The 22,142-nt window shown below is 38.8% G+C and overlaps 1 protein-coding gene across 16 annotated transcripts in view; it reads left to right on the forward strand.

The window, feature by feature from the left end:
* ccdc178 (coiled-coil domain containing 178) overlaps positions 1–22,142 on the forward strand; it is a 326,195-nt gene that overhangs the window by 54,421 nt on the left and 249,632 nt on the right. For 7 of the 16 annotated variants that reach the window (XR_012399520.1, XR_012399521.1, XM_001334790.9 and 4 more), the window contains one exon: positions 5,007–5,698. The exons of 1 other annotated variant lie outside the window; for it this stretch is intronic. Coding sequence is in view for 8 of the 15 variants with exons in the window: in XM_001334790.9 (XP_001334826.3) it covers positions 5,007–5,165 (159 nt within the window). In the remaining 7 variants the exon portion in view is untranslated. Of the gene's footprint in view, positions 1–767; positions 2,692–3,778; positions 4,294–5,006; positions 5,699–12,708; positions 12,741–22,142 lie in introns of those variants that run through there. 8 more of the 16 variants (XR_012399523.1, XM_073941078.1, XR_012399518.1 and 5 more) reach the window with 7 other exon arrangements.

The raw sequence follows: 22,142 nt of genomic DNA on the forward strand, positions 1-22,142 counted from the left end.
TTACCATCACATGAATTAGCAGTTAGCTAAGCAAACAGAATAGCGTTGTATGTCCTCTAAGTTCTATATCAAAAATGTGTTACAAAATCCAATTTTGGTTTTGTTTCTATAGGTTCAGTCTTTAAAATGACATCATAAACACTGAGATACCCAGGACTAAATGTATAGATACCCTGTTCAGAAGCAAGAAAACTGAGCTACAAGTGTGAATTAACCTAGATTTGCATTTATCAGGTTAGATTACATTTTGCAATGATGCAAACAGCCTCATAAAACAACATCCGTAACTTCCATAAATCAAACATTTTTGTGAATTATTGTTACTATATTATTGTTAATTTTGGAGACATTACCAGTCCTGTAACACAGTCAGAATGAAAAGAACTAATGTATCCCAATGACTTAAAATTTTTCAGATAAAATACAATAACAAAATAGCTGACAATAATGTTGACAATAATTATAGCTTTTTTTGGAAATCCACGTTGTGTATATCTACGAACAGATTAATGTCATACTCTTATTCAACAGCAATATTGATATACCCTTTAAGTCAAGTCATTTCACTTAGCGACAATCTTTGAAACGCCTATCGGGCATTCTTTCTGAATGGGGAAACATCAAATTTTCCAAAACTGTTAGCCAAGCTTACGATTACAATACTTATTTTTATACATTACATATCACCGAAAAAATAAACAACAACTGTCTCATAAATTTCCTTACTAAACATTCAAATCAAACAAAATTTTTCGACATTTTTTCAGGTTGCCCAAGCTAATGCGCATGCACACTCGAAAGGAACGAGATCACGACGCCAACCTCATTTATGGCCATGTTACACATAAAGATCCTCTGAATAATGCTTCGTCAGATTGTGCGACTCTTTGTTTACAAGTTTGTGGGCTTTTGAGTTGTTGCTGTCATGTGATGTGCGTCTGATAGGACGGACTGTACCTCACGTTCGTTTTATAGAGATTACAAAACCAAAAAACATTTGTTTTTAAGTGTAGTTGGTTCATTTTAAAGTACAGATTTCAAGCTTTATGTGGATATATTTCTTATGTGCGTGAAGCAAGTATTCACTGAGATTCCAGTGTGTTTGTTGACTACATAAACTGTCATAAAAGCACACGTCTAGTCCGAGCTTCTCCTGCAGAGAAACACCAGTCTATAACGATTGATGATTGGCTGCTGTACTAGTAGGCGGGACTTCATTCACCATGTGGACCGTTACACTTTCCCCATTCCAAAACTATTTAAGTGACATGTCTTATGTATTCTATTCACCTTATTCTTCATGTACGAGCGGGTGCAGCCATTTGAATCTTTTTGACTTGAGACTTCAAGACTTGACTTGATTTTACAGCCAAGACTGTAAAGAATTTCACCATGAGTGTATTGGATTATTGAATCTCTTGTATGTTACATGTGCATGAGTATGACGTGAAAAAAGTTACGGCTGCAATTCCTTAACTGGCCACCGGTGTCGCTAAAAACAACTTTTCTGAATTCAGATGCCATTTAAACCAATACAAATATTTCACTGCTTTGTATGCAGACTTTAATCATGCTGATTCTGTCCCAGTGTTTTCCACATAGCACACCATACGCAAAAGATGTCCACCCATCCAAACACAAGGAATCGTTTAAGGTTACGAAGTGCAAAAACTAGTTCCACTGATGTGTCCCTGTGTCTTCCTGAGGAACAAACGACTGCTTCCAAACAGCTCAACTCAAGTAGAGAGATGGGGGAAGAGTAAAACGGAATAAAGAAAGCGTGCAAGCCTGTCATCTTGTAACGCCGCTGCAAGATTGGGCACTCAGTTCCGGGTTATGCAAGTTTACACCAGGGATAGCATAATTGACAATTGCTAACAACAGAGAGCAGGGTGGAGAGTTGTGAATGGCCAGTAATAATTGGAGCGAACGCCCACCGCGCTGCTCTCAGGGGACCGTAATCCAAGATCTTGTTTCTGATATAATTGTTAGTCAGAAAATTTCTGCATGGCTAGGCCAGCTCAGTTCCCAAGCTGGTTGACAGTGCAGTTTAATAGAAAAACTGGTTGCTGAGGTTTTTTAAAACAGGCATGCACTGAACCCGCGCGCAGTTCACCAGAAGTGTGGCGCACACCGTCTTTATTGTTCCTTTATTTTGTGTTTCTCAATCTCCTGTCGTATAGCACACCATTAAAGTGTTAACGTCGCTCTGAGAATTGAAAAAGTTTGACCAAAATGCCACGAAGACACTAAGCTTCTTTTTGCAGTCACAAAAGTACATACAGTTGGTCAGAATTATTAAACCCCCTAAATTTTTAGCCCCCCTGTTTATTTTTCCCCCAATTTCTGTTTAACAGAAGATTTTTTCATCACATTTCTAAACATAATCGTTTTAATAACTCATTTCTAATATTTGACTAGATATTTTTCAAGACACTTCTATACAGCTTAAAGTGACATTTGAAGGCTTAACTAGGTTAATTAGGTTAACTAGGCAGTTTAGGGCAATTAGCCAAGTTATTGTATGATGATGGTTTATTCTGTAGACTATCGAAAAAAAAGCTTTAAGAGGCTAATGATATTGAATTTAAAATAGTGTTTTTTTTTCAAATAAGTTTTATTGATGAAGACACAGATTCAAGATGAAATGATTTCTGTTTACATATTTTATCCACATATAACATAAGCACAGCAATTAAGAAAAAATAAAAGGAGAAAAAAAAAAAAAAGATAAATAAAATTAAAAAAACACCCACCCACAAAACAAGCAAACTTGTTACAAAGACCTGTTTGAACAACAGAGTATGATGACAAAGCATGTTAAAACATTACAGAAATGATGCAATATTATGAGAGGTTTTTTCAAGGTAACAGATAAAAGGATTCCAAATTTTGTCAAATTGGTCAAGTTTTCTTTTCAAATAGTATCTAATTCGCTCCAAATGTAACATAGAGGCAATTTCTCCAAGCCACAGTTTACATGTAGGGGATTCCTTTTTTTTTTCCAAAACAGTAGCAATAGCTTCACCTTAAAATATTGTTTAAACTACTTTAATTCTAGCTGAAATATAACATAAAAGACTTTCTACAGAAGAAAAAATATTATCTGACATACTGTAAAAATTTCCTTGCTTTGCTAAACAGCATTTGAGAAATATTTTAAAAAGAAAAAAATCAAAGAGGGTTTAATAATTTTGATTTCAGCTGTATCCATTCTAAGAAAACAAATCATATATGTTGTTATTTTCTATTATGTTTCAGTATGTTACATAAATACACATTAACATTCAAAAGTTCAGTAAGTTTTTTTTTTTCTTTGAGATTTTTTTATGCTCACCAAGGGATTTTTATTTGCCCCCTCCACCACTACCACCCAAAAAACAAAACAAAACAGTAATATCCTGGATTATTAATACCATTTAAAATAGGAATGCATGATATGAATATTTTTGTCGATACTGATAATCGAAATTTCCGTCAATTCAGGTCGATTCTAATATAGAAAGTGATAATCAATAAGTTAATATTTTGATATTATAATGTTGAAATAATCTGCAGTTTGTGCACCCAGGAGAATAAAAAAAACTTAACTGATATTTTAGCAGCTCTGGCTAAACAACAGTGAAAATCAATTTTTACCATTCAAAATATATATTAAAGATATTTGTACTGTTTTATTATTTTATAAAAAGCCTAAGCAGGGACTCAGACTGCAAATTATCCTTTGGAAAGAAGCCTAAATGTATAGCATTGGCTGCTTGAAATTGTATATTTTCAGTTGATCATTTAGAAAGAGGCAGAGGGTGGATTTTTCCAATGAATCATCTGATAAACCGCATCCCAATCATCACAAATACTGCAGAAGCCCTACTGGACCCCGCATAGACCCAAGATTCTTACAGAAATCATTCAGTATGGGGGTGTGTGAGAGATCTGCAGAGTGGATGGCAACATCAACAGCCTGAGGTATCAAGACATTTGTGCTGCCCATTACATTACAAACCACAGGAGAGGGCAAATTCTCCAGCAGGATAGCACTCCTTCTTATACTTGTGCCTCCACATCAAAGCTCCTGAAAGCAAAGAAGGTGCTCCAGGAGTGGCCAGCCCAGTCACCAGAAATGAACATTATTGAGCATGTCTTGGGTAAGATGAAGGAGGAAGCACTGATGATGAATCCAAAGATGATGCAGCATGACTTTACATTCTATACTGGACATTATTTCTGCTAAGTGACAAGACTTTTGTATAAGCAAAGTCAGACCTTACTGTCCTAATTAAATCATTACAAATCAAGGCATGACCATATTTTATGTTGGTAAAATAAGCGTAATCTAGAGGCCTTTGCCTCATATATGCCACTTCTGATACAAAATGATTAACTAGAAGTCAAGTTATTATTTGTTTTCTTCTAAAACTCTTATAGGCGACAAGAATTTTGTCAGATAGTATATATATTTAAGGATTTTATGCATTACAAAACGATGCTTTTTTTATCTTTATGAGAACGAGAATACTCATACTTTAATAGATATGTTTATCAGATATTATTTTATTTATTGAAGTAATAAAAAAAATGTGCATCCCTAGTTTAATATAACTTTTTTCTATTGGAATAGATTTTAAAAAGTCGTTTATTTTTGTGATTTAAAGTGAAATGTTATAGTCACATGATCTTTTAGAAATCATTCTGGTAAGCTGATTTTGGTGGCGTGTTTTATTACTAATCGAAACTCATTTGACAATTTTGTCATGAGTTGTATTGTTACATTTTATAACACCCAGCCATCCCAATCCAATGATTTTACACTTATTATAAGCACATAAGCCAAGAAAGCTAGTTTCCACAGCAGATCATGCCTGGCATCAGGCCTTTCCAAGCGGAATAGATTTTTCAGTGTGGCCGAGGCATCAGTGTCAATCCTCTGTAGGCTTCAGATCCACCACAGGTTTTTGTACTGAATTAGCCAACACTCATTGATTCCATTTGCCGTCCCATTTAAACAGGAGGAGTTGTCAAACGCAATCCAGCGCCTCTCTGAGTTCCTGCTCTCACTGACAGATGACTCAACTAGCAGCCATGTCCCGCAGCAAGCAAACAGACCCATCGCAAGCAGATGCCGGCGGATGGAGAAGGAGATGCCTACAGTTCACATAGCGGAGTAATTGGACGCTCACCTGCACCAGACAACTTACTTAAACCCCCCCAGCATGCTTCACTCTCTCGCCTGTCCGACGCTCACGGCCCAATCCATAACAATGAAGCAGGTGACTTTCATGCTACTGTCAGGAATGATCTAATTTTAGCGGGGTGAATGATTGCAATTGGCTTTGCCTCATCAGATAATTAATCTATGTCACCATTAATTGGAAAAGAGAATAATTAGGGGGCTGTGTTGACAGAAATTCTACGCTTCTCTAGATTCTTGGATCTAATTACACCTACTTAAACCCCTCTGACCTTAACTAGCAGATAGTATACCCGCGTAACCCTAACCAGGCTCTGGTCGGCCTCGAACCGCCTCTCGCACGGCGTCCTTTGCCGTTTTTTTCCCCTTCTTGTTTATCCTCTCTTTTCCCGTCTCCTCAGAGAGCTGTCTCCCTCAATCACTTTTCAATATTCAATCTTAATTTTGTGGAAGTTTAGCATTTTCAATGAGCTGGAGATGAATGATTAATGAATAAATTTGAATGCTTCATTTTGTCCATGGATCATTAGTCAAGTCCTTTGTGGGAAGGACCTGCGAAGAAAAAAAAAAAAAGAGAGAGGGAAAATTATTGAGACATTAGCCTGAAGCAATCCAGGGGTAAATAGTATGCACAGAGGGATGTTGTGTGAACGTTACCCACTGGCGTTCAGCACAACCCCACGGAAACACAAGCCTTCTAATTTACCCCGCTTCACAAGACTGATGTGCTCCATCGACAAATAGGTTTCATTTGCAAAAATGAGTTCTCATTCTCGTGTTTTGGTGTATGCGGCTTTTAACTTTATTTCTATTTTTTTGTCACCCTTGTGGCATGTTGTGTCTTCTCTGGTGAGATATAACATCACGAAATTATTATTGAAACGTCAGCTACAATTGATGGAAACTATCAAAGAATTTAAAAAAGTGACATTCTTGGTGGACATTCTTCTTACCCCTATATACATTTCTGGAGATCGCAAAATATATCATAGGAGGTACGTTTTTTTTTTTTTTTTTCGTTTTTTTTGCAGTTTTTGTTTTCGCTAATCCACCAGAAGCCGCTGTCTACACTTATTCAGATCTAAAATTTCTCTTGCGAGTGCCAATCACACCTGCTGTTAAATCCACCAGAGGTCGCTGTCGCCTGACCGATCGACTGATCCCCCCACCCACTCTCTTCCCTAAACCCAACCAATAGTGTTTTCAAAAACACAGGTTGACCCGCTCACCGCCTTCCCTAAACCCAGCCGATAGTGTTTTCAAATGCACCGATTGACCGCCCAATCACCGCCTTCCCTAAACCCAACCGACAGTGTTTTCAAAAGCACCGATTGACCCAATAACTGACTTCCTATACCCAACCGACAGTGTTTTCAAAAGCACCGATTGACCAAATAACTGACTTCCTATACCCAACCGACAGTGTTTTCAAAAGCACAGATTGACCAAATCACTGCCTTCCCTAAACCCAACCGACAGTGTTTTCAAAAGCAACGATTGACTCAATCACCGCCATCCCTAAACCCAACCAATAGTGTTTTCAAAAGCAACGATTGACTCAATCACCGCCATCCCTAAACCCAACCGACAGTGTTTTCAAAAGCAACGATTGACTCAATCACCGCCTTCCCTAAACCCAACCGACAGTGTTTTCAAAAGCAACGATTGACTCAAACACCGCCTTCCCTAAACCCAACCGACAGTGTTTTCAAAAGTACCAATTGACCCAATCACCGCCTTAACCTAAACACAACCTACAGTGTTTTCAAAAGCAATCCAGAAAAAGACAAGCCCTCACCTGCTTTTTACCACACTTTTAGATCTTACCACGTTATCACCCTGTTATTTACTTGTTTGTTTTTCCTGCTTTCTGGAACCGTTCTTTGCCTTATACTGTGTTCACACCAGACGTGGAAAGCACAAATAAACTCCACTATTCATGCGTTAATAGAAGCGTGAACAATTTAAGTTTACTCGCTTCATTTACATGTCAACTTCACCTCACAATAGACGCAGGTTTGCATCATAGGTAGGGCTTCTGTCTGTCCAGTGACACTAGCTTTATTGCTAAATGGCTAAACATTGCGAGAATAGCTGTTTATGTGCTTTAGGAAGGCTGAAAAACAGCATAAATTTGTTCAGAGCCGTGTCTGAGTCAACTAGATCTTTTCAGAGGTGCACCCAGCTCTGTGAGTTCATCAGCTCCTCCAGAAACTGTACCTGGATGATGGAAGCTTTCAGTGGTGCTTCTGACTGAGCCGAGCCCAGTTTGATGAGGTGTTGTCCAGTGTCGACAGGAGAAGTTTCCCTTCAGGACACCAACAACAGGCACTACACCATAATTACTCCCCTACAAGAAAAAGTTCCTGATTGATCGATGAGCGCAAATGTCCGCTAAAGATCAGATTTGTGCAAATGAATCGTGCCGCAGGATGTCTATTCACGTCTTTGCATTGACTTAACATGTAACATCACTCGAGCTTGACGCTTTATCCGCGTCTGGTGTGAACGCAGCATTACTTGAAACTCATTGTTGTGGTCCACTCCACTTTGCATCGACATACGTGGCAAGCTACTGGGCAAACTGGTAACAGAGGAAAAGCCATCCACTTGGAAGTAAGCGGTCATCTGGTAGCTCGAAAAGAAACAGAATCCATTGGTGGCATCATACCGCCCCAGAGCAATAGCTTTAAGGATGAAATGCAGCCATACGTACCTCCGGCTACATAATTCGCACCCTCCAGAAATTTAGAGTAATGTCTTATTTGTTATTCATTATTTCTTAATTATTTAGTATACAGCGTTTACTAAACTAATTAATGCTAATTGTTTTTTGGCATTCACATGCATTTTTGTCAGCTAAATGAACACATGACTGTTTTGATCTGGATTTAAGGTTTTGAATGCATCTCTTCAGATTTCATTAAAGCCTTTCCTCTTATTTCATCACGTTCACAGAAGAGTGCTTAGTGTGATGCACAAAAACTATTGACTGAATGAACCCAAGTCAGGGCTATTTCACACCGAATTCAGATATGCGAGACTCAACGCTTAATTTATTCTTAATTCATTAATTTTCCTTCAGAAAAATTTCCTTTATTCATCAGGGGTTGCCACAGCGGAATGTACCGCCAACCTACGCCCTTCCAGCTGCAACCCAATACTGAGAAACATCCATACATACTCATTCACGCACATACACTACAGCCAATTCAGTTTCTTCAATTCACCTATAGAGCATGTGTTTGGACTGTGGGGGAAACCGGAGCACCCGGACGAAACCCACACCAACACAGGTAGAACATGCAAACTCCACACAGAATTGTCAAATGGCCAAGCCAGGATTTGAATCAGTGACCTTCTTACTGTGAGGCCACAGTGCTAAACACTGAGCCACCCAAATATCATTTATTTTCTTTAAAATAAAGTTCCTGTTAGAAGAAAACAAAACATTAAGCATTTTCAAGAGCACCTTAAAATTATATAGCAACTTACGCAACCCATAAATAAAAAAAATATTTGTTATGAACCTCTCAGACTTCACTGTGCCTTTATTTGCGTATTGCGGTGACAGTTTTGGCTTGATTATGTAGATCTGGAAATGACATATATTCCTAGCAAAGTGTTCTAAGATTCATTTGACATGAATGAATGGGCCCAGAAGCACACATGCTCCCATGACAGCAATAAAACTCTCTTTCTGAACAGAGAACACAGACAGAGAGCTTAATGGCTGACTGAAAGACGTATCTTTCTCTTAAACTCGGCGAAAACGCTCCTCTGGCACCTTGGAGACTGTCAGACTGGATGTGTGTCCTGCCCTTCTGCGTCTGCACTGGGAAATACTGGACTCCACAGATCAACCGCAACTAACCAGTCCTGCTGTACAACATTGTATATCAGTGGCAAACACCAATGTTATACAATGAACAGCTACATTTGATTAGATGAGTCATTAGCCCCTTTCACACATACAGACCTTTCCGGAAAATTACCGGCAATTTTCCGTAAAGGTTGTATGTGTGAACAGGCCCTTTTTGAAAATACTGGTAAATTCGTTCTGGCTATTTTCCGGAAAGAGAAGTTGTAACATTACCGGTAATTTGCCGGAATGCTGCGCTGTGTGAATGCAGAAGGAAGATTGCCGGAAAGAGCGCATGCACGTCTAGAACGTGCTGACGTGAGACGTCTACTTTAGCCAATCAGAACAGTCAGACGCATTCACGTGCGCGCGGTTTATGAGAATAAAAGCCTTTGAATATTTTTCCAGACACCTTTAGCTGCTAGATGTTAGTCAGATGACGTTTCTATGTTCCTTCTTAATGCTAACTGTGTGAATAATTATCGATAAAATGTTTATGATATTCCGTTGTTTGTTTACCTTCAAGCTTTGCGTGTGCCCGTGAGTGCCCATAGCGCCAGCACACACACATATCATGAACATCTCGACATGCGAAAGTGTTCCTCTATATGTTTTCATTGGAGTTGTACTCAATACTGATCCATCCAAAGAGTTTGTAATGTAGTCAAATGTTTACAAACACAAGCGCAGCCGTTTAGAGATCATTTCTGGTTAATGATGTCAGAATTTACCGGCATTTTGCGATGGATGTGTGAATGCTCTTTTCCGGAAAAATTCCGTAACGTCCTCGCCTGTGTGAACATAACTTTTTTTAATTTACCGGGAAAGTCGTTCCGGAAATTTTCCGGATATTTACCGGTATCACTGTGTAGAAGGGGCTAAAAACAAGGGCGTCACGGTACAGCGGGTAGCACGATCCCCTCACAGCAAAAAGTTCGCTAGTGTAAGCCTCGGCTGAGCCAGTTGGCATTTCTGTGTTGAGTTTGCATGTTCTCCTCGTGTTAGCGTGGGTTTCCTCCGGGTGCTCCGGTTTCCCCCACAGTCCAAACATATGCGCCATAGGGGAATTGGGTAGGCTAAATTGGCCGTAGTGTATAAGTGTGTATGGATGTTCCCAGTGATGGGTTGCAGCTGGAGGGACATCCATTGCGTGAAACATATGCTGGCTAAGTTGGCGGTTCATTCCGCTGTGGCGACCCCAGAATAATAAAGGGACTAAGCTGAAAATAAAATGAATGGACGAGTGTAAGAACTTGTACAGTCTGTGTTGTTGCTCTGATGGGCTTCACAGCATGTGCTTTGTGTTTGCGAAGTTAACTTTCTGGGCTCCTCGGACACTCAGGTCATGTTTTTTGAAGGATGAATTGTCTCTTTGCCTTCTCTTCCAGGTCAGGCAGCCATATTTTAAATTAGAACACTTCCCAAACACATTTGTCTGCACTTCCAGCCTCCAATCAATCCTGTGAAATAAATGACACCGGGCTAGGAAACACCACTGCCATTAATTTCAACAGAAACATGCATCAAAGCTTACAGTGGGTTACAAATCGTCAGACGACTCTATTACGCACACACACACACACACACACACACTGCTGTTTTATACTCTATACAGGTTTACAAATAAACTGTGGTGCCAAAAGAGAACCGTTCCGTGTTTCTTAAAGAACCTTTCAGTGAACAATTCTTAAAAGATCTGCTTGTTTCTGAGTGTGAAGACTGTTTTCCACTTAAAATGACATATTGTGGAATGGAGAAGGTCTTTATAGGAAAATAATACACAAAAGCACCACATCAATCTCAAATGAGTTTATAAAAAAGTATAAATATAAAGGCAGCGGCACCTAAGCTCCAAAATGATGAAGGTTATTTACTAAAACGCTCTCACACTCTTCATCAGACAGCCTGCATCACACTAATGTGTCACTCTTCATACTATCCGCAATCACATGATGTCACTATTTTTAATGATAGTGAATTACATAAAATAAAATAGCTCAACATTTTTTTAATGGACCATCGATCACCATAAAAATGTTTTTAAAGTGTAGTGTAGTTTTGCTGTGATTGGACTAATTGGAGGCCATATTAAAGGGGGCCTGTTATGCCCCTTACACAAGATGTAAAATAAGTCTCTGATGTACCTAGAGTGTGTATGTGAAGTTTCAGCTGAAAATAGACTCAAATAATGTTTTATACCTCTCTGAAACTGCCCCTTTTAGGCTTTGATCCAAATTGTGGATTTTTGGTGACTGTCGCTTTAAATATGTAATGAAGTTTACAGCCCTTTGGCCGCCGGGAAGAAGGAGGCGGAGAACAGACGCAGTTTTAAATGATTTATTAATAACAGGGATGGCAGCTCCTCACGGAGACTGCCGTCTAAACCAAAACGAACGGACGGCAGCTCCTCACGGAGACTGCCATGAAACTGAAAGCAAAAGTAAAACAATATGTCCGGGCCCGGTCCTCTCTCTGCCTCCTCTGCCATCGTTCCTCCTTTTATAGTCCAGAGCTCCTTCCGTGGAATTCGAGGCCGGTGCGCACCACAGGTGCATCCACTTACGCGGCGGCCTCATTCCGTTCTCACGGCTCTCTGCCCCGCCCCCTCGCCACAAAATACAAATGAGGGCGGAGCTACAAACGGCTAATCGTCTTTATCTAGTTGCAGGTCCAGTGTGAAAACTAACAGCGGATGGCTGCTTTTCACTCAGGGCTGTCTATCACTAGTAGGCAAGGCTTTTCTCCTCTGATGACACGTACAAAGGGAGAATGTCAATCAAAGTGTTTCTGCAGGCTGTTTTTATCAAGTGGGATTATAAAAAAATAGAATTTATGGCGTTTCTGTGTAGAGCTAGCATGTTCTCCCTGTGTTGGTGTGGGTTTTGTCCGGGTGCTCCGGTTTCCTAAAGACATGGACTTTAGGTGAATTGGATGTACTAAATGGGCCGTAGTGTTTCCCAGTACTGGGTTGCAGCTGGAAGGGTATTCGCTGCGTAAAACATATGCTGAATAAGTTGGCGGTTTATTCCCTGATAAATAAAGGGACTAAGAAAAATGAAGAAAAATCCCTTTGTTAAAAACCTACAGGCAGTATTGAGGTTATAAAATGGAGGTATAACCTCAACATAAATGTATAATTGCAGACACAAATATATAAAATCACAAAGAAAACAAAATTTCAAAATTGACAAGTCAATGATGCTTTTGTTCATAGTGTCTTGTTTTAAAAGAACCATTTGTTTCTCATGTTTTACTTATAAGAGGCTTTAAATTTTAGATAATATTTTGATTCAGACTTATCAAAATATTTAACTCATTTTTTATTACTCTTTCTGAACGGATTCACTTGTTCACATGACAATTCACAGCATTGATATTGATGTATTACATTCTGTATTTTGTGTTAAAGGTGCAGTATGTGAGTTTGACACCCAATGGTTGAACTAGGTATTGCATTGTTGGATCAAAACAAACGCATGTGCAGGTTGCCAGATTGACATAAGTGTGCCTGACTATCGAGCCTAAAGGTTGATTTAAGGCTGATTTAAGTCGTGTCCTAAATAAAACGCGATAGAAGGAACCTTTTCATATTAAAAAGAGATTTGTTCCAACATACACCTGAAATTCATATTTTAGAAACGGCTTCTGTTTCTCACAGGTGAACAACAGGACTGACAGTGACCACCTCAGGTACACCTCATCTGCTTTTATTCAGTGTCAAATGCTAATAATGTGAGTTTAAATGCCATTTTACATGACATTCATTGCCATACTACTAAAAGCAGCAGCAGATAGTTCACCTCAGATCTTGACAAAAAAAATTTTAGAGCTGTGACTCAGAGCAAACTAACATATATCAGAGATTCAGCATCTACATTTAATAATGTTAAAGAGGTTTAATATGTATAAATTAGATTATAAGCTTTACCATTTTGTTGCAGTGCAGTGAGTGCACTATTCTGAGCTTCTGTATGCCTGTATTTAAATTTCTATCGTGTTTCATCTGGTGCAAACAGCCAAATTGCTTATCACTGCAAATCTCATTACGTAGCGTGTTGTTAGGACACAGGGTTACAATATAATCTGCTTATCTAATGTTTACGCTCGTAATATTTATATTATTTGCTAATTAATAATCACATCATGTGGATCTCTGAATCTGCATCTCATGTCAGGGCTGTCCACCGGAGGTCACATTTCTGTCATGGGCACATACTTTGAGAGCCTTCTAAATTAATGAAATATGTGGTTTTCCACCAAGGTGACTCGGGGTCAACACTACGATCAAACATTTTTGTAAAGTATTGAGGCAATATAACGTAGAGCATACAGTAGGTCTCAAACTCAATTCCTGGAGGGCTGCAGCTCTGCACAGTTTTGCTCCAACCCTGATCAAACACAGCTAATACAACTAATCAAGGTGTTCAAAACAGTCATGAACACCTTTATAAGTTGGATCAGCTGTGTTTGATCAGGGTTGGAGCAAAACTGTGCAAAGCTGCAGCCAGGGACGGCCTAGTACATTTGGGAGCCCTAAGCAGAGTAATTTTGGGGCCGTACCTTGCTCTTAATAGTGAAGTATAGCCATTGCAAACCGACCCACAATTATTCTCCTGCTTATTAAATACAATCAATGAAACAGAAAAGTAAAGCCTGATTTCTTCTACTAAATAACTGTCTGAATGACTTGGATTGTTTAAAACAGCACTGTTTTTGCAGCTTCAAAACTAAAGAACTGAACAATTTTTAATAAAGGGACCAGTGATTCCTACTTTGCGTCCTTCTGGCGTGTTTAAAACAATTAATTTAGCAAACAGATTGAAGATTCTATAAAAGATTCTAGGTTGAGTTTTTTTATTTTTATAAATTCCAAAAGCAAAAGTCCTGCAATGAAACGACACTGAACAGTAATTAATTAAATGCATCACTTAGTATATACATAAAATATTCTTTCTGAACAACCAAAACAACAACAAAAGTAACATGAATGCAAAGATTGATCCATAAATAATAAAATCAATAAGCAAATAATATAATATATTGATATAATAACATAATCAGAAAAATATTTATATGAAAAAAATGAAGGAAGAAACAAATACCGGGTTAATGTTAATACCCAAACACAAACCTTATTATACCCTTCAGTTTCCTTCCCTGTTTCTTTCATTTGATATGCAGGGTCCAGAGCTTATATTAAACTATGATTAATTTAATTAGGACATAACTTTTATAAACATTTCTCAGGAAAAATATTACCAGTGTGAAAATATGTGAGTGAAAGACATTTCAGTACTATTGCATTTCATATGATTGCGTTTAAAAAAACGTGTCTGTAAGACCAGTAAAAAAATATTTCATATAAGTGGACAATTATTAATCTGTAATTGCCTATTTTCGATCATCATCATTAGCACTTAAAAGCGATACTAAAAATGATTTTGAGCTCACCTTTTCTCGTTGTCATTTTCCCCTCAGTTTTTCTATACCTGAAGAATCACGTTAGTTTCACGCCCCATTCACACGGGGCTTCAGCGTCAACGCATGATTGAAGGGGTGTCTGAAGTTGGGGCTAAAGCAATCGTCATAGCAGCGTCAGCCAATAAAATTCAGTCAGCAGTAGGCCACTGTCTAGCAGGTGTATTTGCATACAGCCATCTGATTGGCTGACGCTTCTGTCGGCGCTTGAAAAGTTGTGCTAGTCTGAACTTCTGCAGTGAGCAATGCCTCTGAAGCGGCGCAGACGGATCCACAATGCAGTTCGGCAACGCCTGACGTCACCCATTCAAAGGGAATGGGAAGCGTCGACGCTGACGCCCCATGTAAATGGGGCGTCATTTCATCACACGTTCTAGGTTACCTTAGAAGAACAAACTCGAACCACAAGAAGAGAACACAACTGAGAAATGAGATGTGGCAAACTTTCTGTTGATCACATGACCTTCACATGAAAACAATTTCAACTATAATAAAAGTGATATTTTTTATTTACTTTCTTTTAAGTGAAAATTTATAAATATTTAAGTACTAAAGCATTGTCAATGAAGATATTTGTAAAATAAAAGCAATTTCAGCAAGGAAATAGTTCGGCTTTACCACTATTGGGTTGTGGGGCTCCCCTAGTGGCGGCAGAGCCCTAAGCAGCCGCTAAGTTCACTTATAGGAAGAGCCAGCCTAATCTCACAAGGAAACATAAGTATTTTACGTTTTGTCAGTTTAGTGGCTAATTCGTACGAATTCATACGAGTTCAGTCGTACGTAAATGTATGATTTCAAAAAGGAGGCGTGGCACCCAACCCCACCCCTAACCCCAACCGTCATTGGGTGATGAGCAAATCGTACTAAATTGTACGAATTAGCCACTAAATCAAAAAGTTACGAATTGCCATGAGATTGCGTTGGAAGAGCCGACTATGGCTGCAGCCTTCCAGGAACGGAGTTTGAGACCTATAATGTAGAGTTTTATGTGAAATAAAGAAGTTTTTTTCTCTTAAAGATGTTAAAATCTCTTGAATTTGACTTTACTCGCGTAATGTTTTCAGAAAAAGTGCTGCATTTTGTATTTTCTTTTTACATTTTTTGCGATAAAAAAATAACCAATAACCAGTTTAATAACAAAGAGATCATAACCACGACACACATATATACTTTTACCTCTGCAGGCTTCGTGCTACTAAACAAGGCGATGACAACCCTTGAAATGTGCAGATGCTGAGTCTGTGTGTATTTAATTGGAAAATAAGACACCTGAAATTGTGCAAAAAGAGAGAGAGAGAAAGAGAGCGAGAAGAAAAAAAGAAGAAGAGCGATAAACAAATTCGTCATGAAAATAATATATGTTCTCTTTGTCTCCACACTTCCCTGCCTCCCCACACATTCATCTTAACAGGATAATAATTTGTGAAAGTCTCTGACATTTGTGGCTAGCTAGCATGGTAATAAACCCCTGGCTCGGAACGTTTTTTAGTTAATTAGAGTCAATCAATCCAAACTTTTGCTCACTTACCGGTGTGAAACAGCAATATAATGAGCAGAAATCAGCACAGTGATTGGAAATACAAATTACAGCTGTTTAAAGGAAACCACACAGTCTACTACGCGGCCAGCGAAGCACGAGCCTGCTGGGGACATCTTGAAGGGTTTGGTGCCAATTCGATGGGTGCAGTAGGGGGAAAGATATGAGACGCAGATGAAGAGAAAGAAAGAAAGAGGGGGAGAGAAGCTCAGCATTGCAGATGCTGAAGGACGGATTCAGTCAAACCGGCCCGACGCCAATTAAACACCAGTTACGTTTGACAAAATCTCTATTAATACTTGCGCCGTGACTATCAATGCGTGCTGCGCTTGAGTTTGGGCCTTGCATCTAGTCTTATATCCCTATCACAGATGTCGTGGGATGGTCATAATTTGTGTGATGAGCTGTTTAGACTGATTTTGATTGGACAGATGAATACGGGTCTGTTTCTCTCGTAAATAATGTAATAAACATCACTGGCGGGACTGTATTCTGTGTGCCATTGAAACAGTCTTCTGTCATATCGCTAAGATTTTGAGTTGATTTAAAATCAATCATTTTGTTAGCATAAAAGTTTCATTAAATCTTGTTATTAGTGATGCGTTAATAATAAAAAAAAGCTTGCCATTCAGCTCATTAGGGGCGTTGTGTTCAAATGGCAAGATTTGCCATGGTTTCGGATATAAAACCAATCGTTTAACGTCAGAAGAGTCAAGAAATCAATATTTGGTGGAATAACCCAGATTTTCAATGACAACAAATAAAAACTGTTGATATTCTGACCAATGTTCTGGGTTAGAAAAGTTCTCTAGGGGTTCTCAATTGGCTTGGCCATTGGACCCCCATTTTTACATGGTCATCAAGCCGCGACCCAAATGTTTAGGAACTATAATATAATTTTTGGAATTATAATTAATTTGTATTTATTTATTAACATACACAAGTAGTGACAGATAAATCACCAATACTTACAAATAAACAATACTTTATCTCTGTCATTTAACAAAATGCATCAAATTATAGTTATGTTACAGAGTAAAAACGTCAAATACTGTAAACAGTGGTTAGGGTAAGGAAAAGTTCAGTTACCATTAACTAAACTGAACTGTTAATAAATTGTTAACACTGATGCTGTTAATCAGAACAGACCAGCAAATTAAAGTAAAATGATCAAAATAATCACAACCATTTTTATAATAATCACCAGTTATTTGCTCTTCTGCTTTTGTGTGGGTTTTCTTGGCCTTTGATACACGGTGAGCACAGTAAGATGTGTGGAGTGCCTGTATCTGAACATGAAGATGTTAGGTACATTTGTGAGCGATGCCCTCAGCTATTGGAGTCGTCTTTGAAAATAGTCCACAGGTGCAACTGGGATGCCATATGTAGCGAGAGCACCTCACTAAAAATGACACACTGAGGTTTTAAGCCTCCACACTTTACATATTCGGGGTCGTACTTGCGCTTCAACATATTTGTTGCTATAATTAAATGAAATTTCACATGTCAAACGGTATGGCTGTCACAAGCACATTTCAAAATAAAAGTCCGATATATGAAAAATACGTTTTAATTTTTTTTTACTTTTGTTGTTTTTTTTGACCACACTCTGTGACCCACTGAAATGACCCACCAGTTGAGAAAAACTGCTCTAAATAACATTATTTTTATTTGAAATTTAAAGGTAATATTGTCAGATTAGGGCTGCTGGGTATTTGGAAATGCAGATGCTGAAGGACGGATTCAGTCAAACAAGACACCAGTTACATTTGACAAAATCTTTATTAATGCTTGCGCCATGACTACCCTGCTGAAAAATCCAGCTTAAACCAGCCTAGGCTGGTTGGCTGGTTTTAGCTGGTCGACCAGGCTGGTTTTAGAGGGGTTTTGGCCACTTCCAGGCTGGTTCCCAGCCATTTCCAGCCTGGTCTTAGCTGGTCAGGCTGGAAAATGAACAGCCAAATCCAGCTAAAACCAGCTTGACCAGCCTGGTTTAAGCTGGATATAGCTGGTTTTGGCTGGACTCCCAACTTGGCTAGGCTGGTCAAGCTGGTTTTAGCTGGTCATCTCCCAGCCTGACCAGCTAAAACCAGGCTGGAAATGGCTGGGAACCAGCCTGGAAGTGGGCAAAACCCCTCTAAAACCAGCCTGGTCGACCAGCTAAAACCAGCCAACCAGCTTAGGCTGGTTTAAGCTGGATTTTTCAGCCGGGTATCAATGCATTTTAGCCTTGCGCCTAGTGTTATATTCCTATTACAGATGTCGTGTGATGGTCATCATTTGTGCGATGAGCTGTTTAGACTGATTTGGATTGGACAGATGAATATGTTTCTCTTGTAAATACAAGCAAACTGTATAAACCATAGATATATATAATTTTAAGCATCACCTATTTTGCATCATTCACACACATTGTCAAAAAGAGCAATGTTTTTGTGGTGCAGGAGAAAAGCCTTCCGTTAAAAGTACATATTCATCTATATATAGAAACATGTGCATTAATATTCTTCTAAAACTGCACACAGACGTGGCAGAATCCCCGAATCCGACGGTTTTTAGCACTCCATTTCATCTCAAACTTTCTAATATGTGCTAGCTGAGCTTGGCAGCCTCCGCTTGACGTTGTCTTACAGTTATTATTGTTAGACTATCCAAGGAGCGCAGATAATGCAAAATGCTCTGCATGCCCTGCGTTTGTTTCACTTTTCACTGGAGGGAGTAATTGTGTGGCGCTGACCATATTAGACACAAAGCACATTTTCAAAGGGGAACCGCTGGCGTCAGAACAAAAGAGCCCAGAGAAATTAAAGACTTCACGTCTGTGTGTGGCTGTTTTTTTTAACTTGTTTTTGAATGTCCCTGTACAGTTTTAACAAATGAAGAAATGATATTATGACTTCTGAAAATTACCGCTGGTACAGTCTGCATTATTAGCCTCCCTGTATATGTTTTCCCCAATTTCTGTTTAAAGGAGAGATTTTTCCATCACATTTCTAAACATAATAGTTTTAATAACTCGTTTCTAAGAACTGATTTATTTTATCTTTGAAATGATGACAGTAAATAATATTTGACTAGATATTTTTAAGATACTAGTATTCAACTTAAAGTGACATTTAAAGGCTTAACTAGGTTTAAGTTAGGGTACTTAGACTAATCATTGTATAAGAGTGTTTTTTTCAGTAGACAATCGATATAAACTATTGCTTAAGGAGGTTAATAATATTGACTTTAAAATGGCTTTAAAAAAAATTAAAAGCTGCAAAAGAAGAATTTCTCCAGGAGAAAAATATTAAAGGAAATACTGTGAAAAAATTCTTGTTCTGTTAAACATCATTTAGGAAACATCTGAAAAAAAGAAAATGTAAAAAATAAAATAAATCACTGGAGGGCAATTCATTTTGACTTTAACTGTATCCACTTTATTCTTCCTCGACAAGCGCAGCCATTTGAATCAAAACTTCCATTCACTTCCATTCATTATTAGACTTTAAAAACTGCTTGTTTTGCTGTTTGATGTTGCAAACTTGAACTTGCAGCCCAAGACCGGTTACTCACTGAAGCTAAGCAGGGCTGAGCCTGGTCAGTACCTGGATGGGAGACCACTAGGGCAATGGTTCTCAAAGTGGGGGTCGGGACCCCCCGAGGGGTCACAGGACAATGAAGGGGGGTCGCCTGGTGGTTTCCAAAAATCTTTTTATTTTTATTAAACCATAAGAATTACCATATTTTATCCATAACCTTCTGAAGAGAAAATTTATTCCATATATAGTTACTATAGTAGCTTATAGTTACTACTTCTATTGGATTGCAACCCCTGGGGTAATTACATTGTATTAAAGACACAGCAATAGCGTCAGATGCAGCAGATTTCATAACACCTGGTTAAACTTTGTGGCCTATTTACAGCTCTCATACATAAAATAAAAATTAAAAGAAGAATAGACTTGGGTCCATTGGTGTGTGTGTGCGCCATTGCATGCAAGGTATCTGTATTTATAACCACCTCTGAGGATATTTTGGGTCACGAGTCACTGGCATTGTCATTTTGGGGGTCGCGGCCTGAAAAGTTTGGGAAAACCTGCACTAGGGTACACTAGGTTGCTGTTGGAAGTGGTGTTAGTGAGGCCAGCAGGGGGCGCTCAACCTGTGGTCTGTGTGAGTCCTAATGCCCCAGTAAAAGTGAAGGGGTCACTATATTGTCAGTGGGCGCCGTCTTTCAGATGAGACGTTAAACCGAGGTCCTGACTCTCTGTGGTCATTAAAAATCCCATGGCACTTCTTGTGAAAGAGCAGGGGTGTAGCCCAGGTGTCCTGGCCAAAGTCCCTCTATCAGCCCTTACGATCATGGCCTCTCAATCATCCCTTTCCACCGAATTGGCTCTATCACTGTCTCTCCACTCCACCAATAGCTGGTGTGTGATGAGCGCACTGGCGCTGTTGTCCTGTGGCTGCCGTCGCATCATCCAAGTGGATGCTGCACACTGGTGGTGGTGTGGAGAGACCCCCCTCATGATTGTGAAGCGCTTTGGGTGTATGGCCATACAAAATAAATGCGCTATATAAATACACAATACAATACAAACTGATATTTTCTTATTATATTATTCTACTTGGTCTGCATAGTCATGCAAACATTTGTTTGTAGAGCAAGTAGTTTGACCGTTTTCTGCCGTTTATTATTTCTAGTCATTTCTCCCATAGGCGACTGAATCGAAAGTTCGAAAATAATCGAGAAAACAGGCGCACTTCCGCATTTTAAAATAGGTCAATATGGTGTTTATACAGTATATGATCCACAATAGACCCTAACAATTTAAGGCAGATAGTATTTATTTACTTAGGAAGTGTTTACGTTGGAATTATTTTTTTATTAGTAATATTACTTTAGAAATCATTCCAATATGATGATTTGGAGGTTAAGAGTTTTTTTTATCAATGTTAAAAACAAACTACTTTACAAACTATTTTAAATGGAAATCTTTTCAGAATAACATAAATACACACTCTTAAAATGCTGTTCAAAATTGGGTAAAATATGGACAAACCCAATGTTGGTTTAATATTAAACTAAACTGAATTTACATTTTTCAACCCAACTGTTGGGTTAAAACAACCCAACATTATATAGACTCACCGGCCACTTTATTAGGTATACCTTTTACTAGTACCGGGTTGAACCCATTTCGCTCTCAGAACTGCTTTAATCCTTCGTGGCATAGATTCAACAAGACACTGGAAAAATTCCTCAGAGATTTTGCTCCATATTGACATGATAGCATCACACAGTTGCAGCTTTGTCAGCTGCACATCCATGATGCAGGAGACCGTTTGAGTACAGTTAACTCATATTCAAGAAACCAGTCTGAGATGATTCACACTTTATGACATGGCGTGTTATCCTGTTGCAAGTAGCCATCAGAAGATGGAGACACTGTGGTCATAAAGGGATGGACATGGTCAGCAACAATACTCGGGAAGGCTGTGGTGTTGACACGATGCTCAATTGGTATTAATGGGCCCAAAGTGTGCGAAGAAAATATCCCCAAAACCTTTACACCACCACCACCAGCCTGAACCGTTGATACAAGACAGGATGGATCCATGCTTTTATATTGTTGATGGCAAATTCTGACCCGACCATCCGAATGATCCGCAGCAGAAATTGACTCATCAGACCAGGCAACGTTCTGCAGCAGATTGTCTTGACCAAGTCTACATGCCTAAATGCACTGAGTTGTTGGGATGTGATTGGATATTTGCGTAAACGAGCAGTTGGACAGGTGTACCTAATAAACTGGCTGGTGAGTGTATACTGTATAGCAGAGATGCCCAAAGTAGGACCCGCGGGTCAAAGTTGGCCCATGGTAACTTTTGATTTGGCCCGCCATCCTATCTGAGAAGAGATTTAGAATGAATGTTGTGGCAAATGCCTTTAACAGAAATCATCATTTCTAATTTAACCTTTTGTTTGTTTGCTTAATAGTTGAGCTACAAAAAAGTCAACTGAAATGAAGTGTTTCAATTAAATGTTGTGCATGAATCGGATTTTTAAAAATGTAAATACTGTCACTACA

Source organism: Danio rerio, chromosome 24 (assembly GCF_049306965.1).
Source record: "Danio rerio strain Tuebingen ecotype United States chromosome 24, GRCz12tu, whole genome shotgun sequence".
In the NCBI taxonomy this organism is placed as follows: domain Eukaryota; kingdom Metazoa; phylum Chordata; class Actinopteri; order Cypriniformes; family Danionidae; genus Danio; species Danio rerio.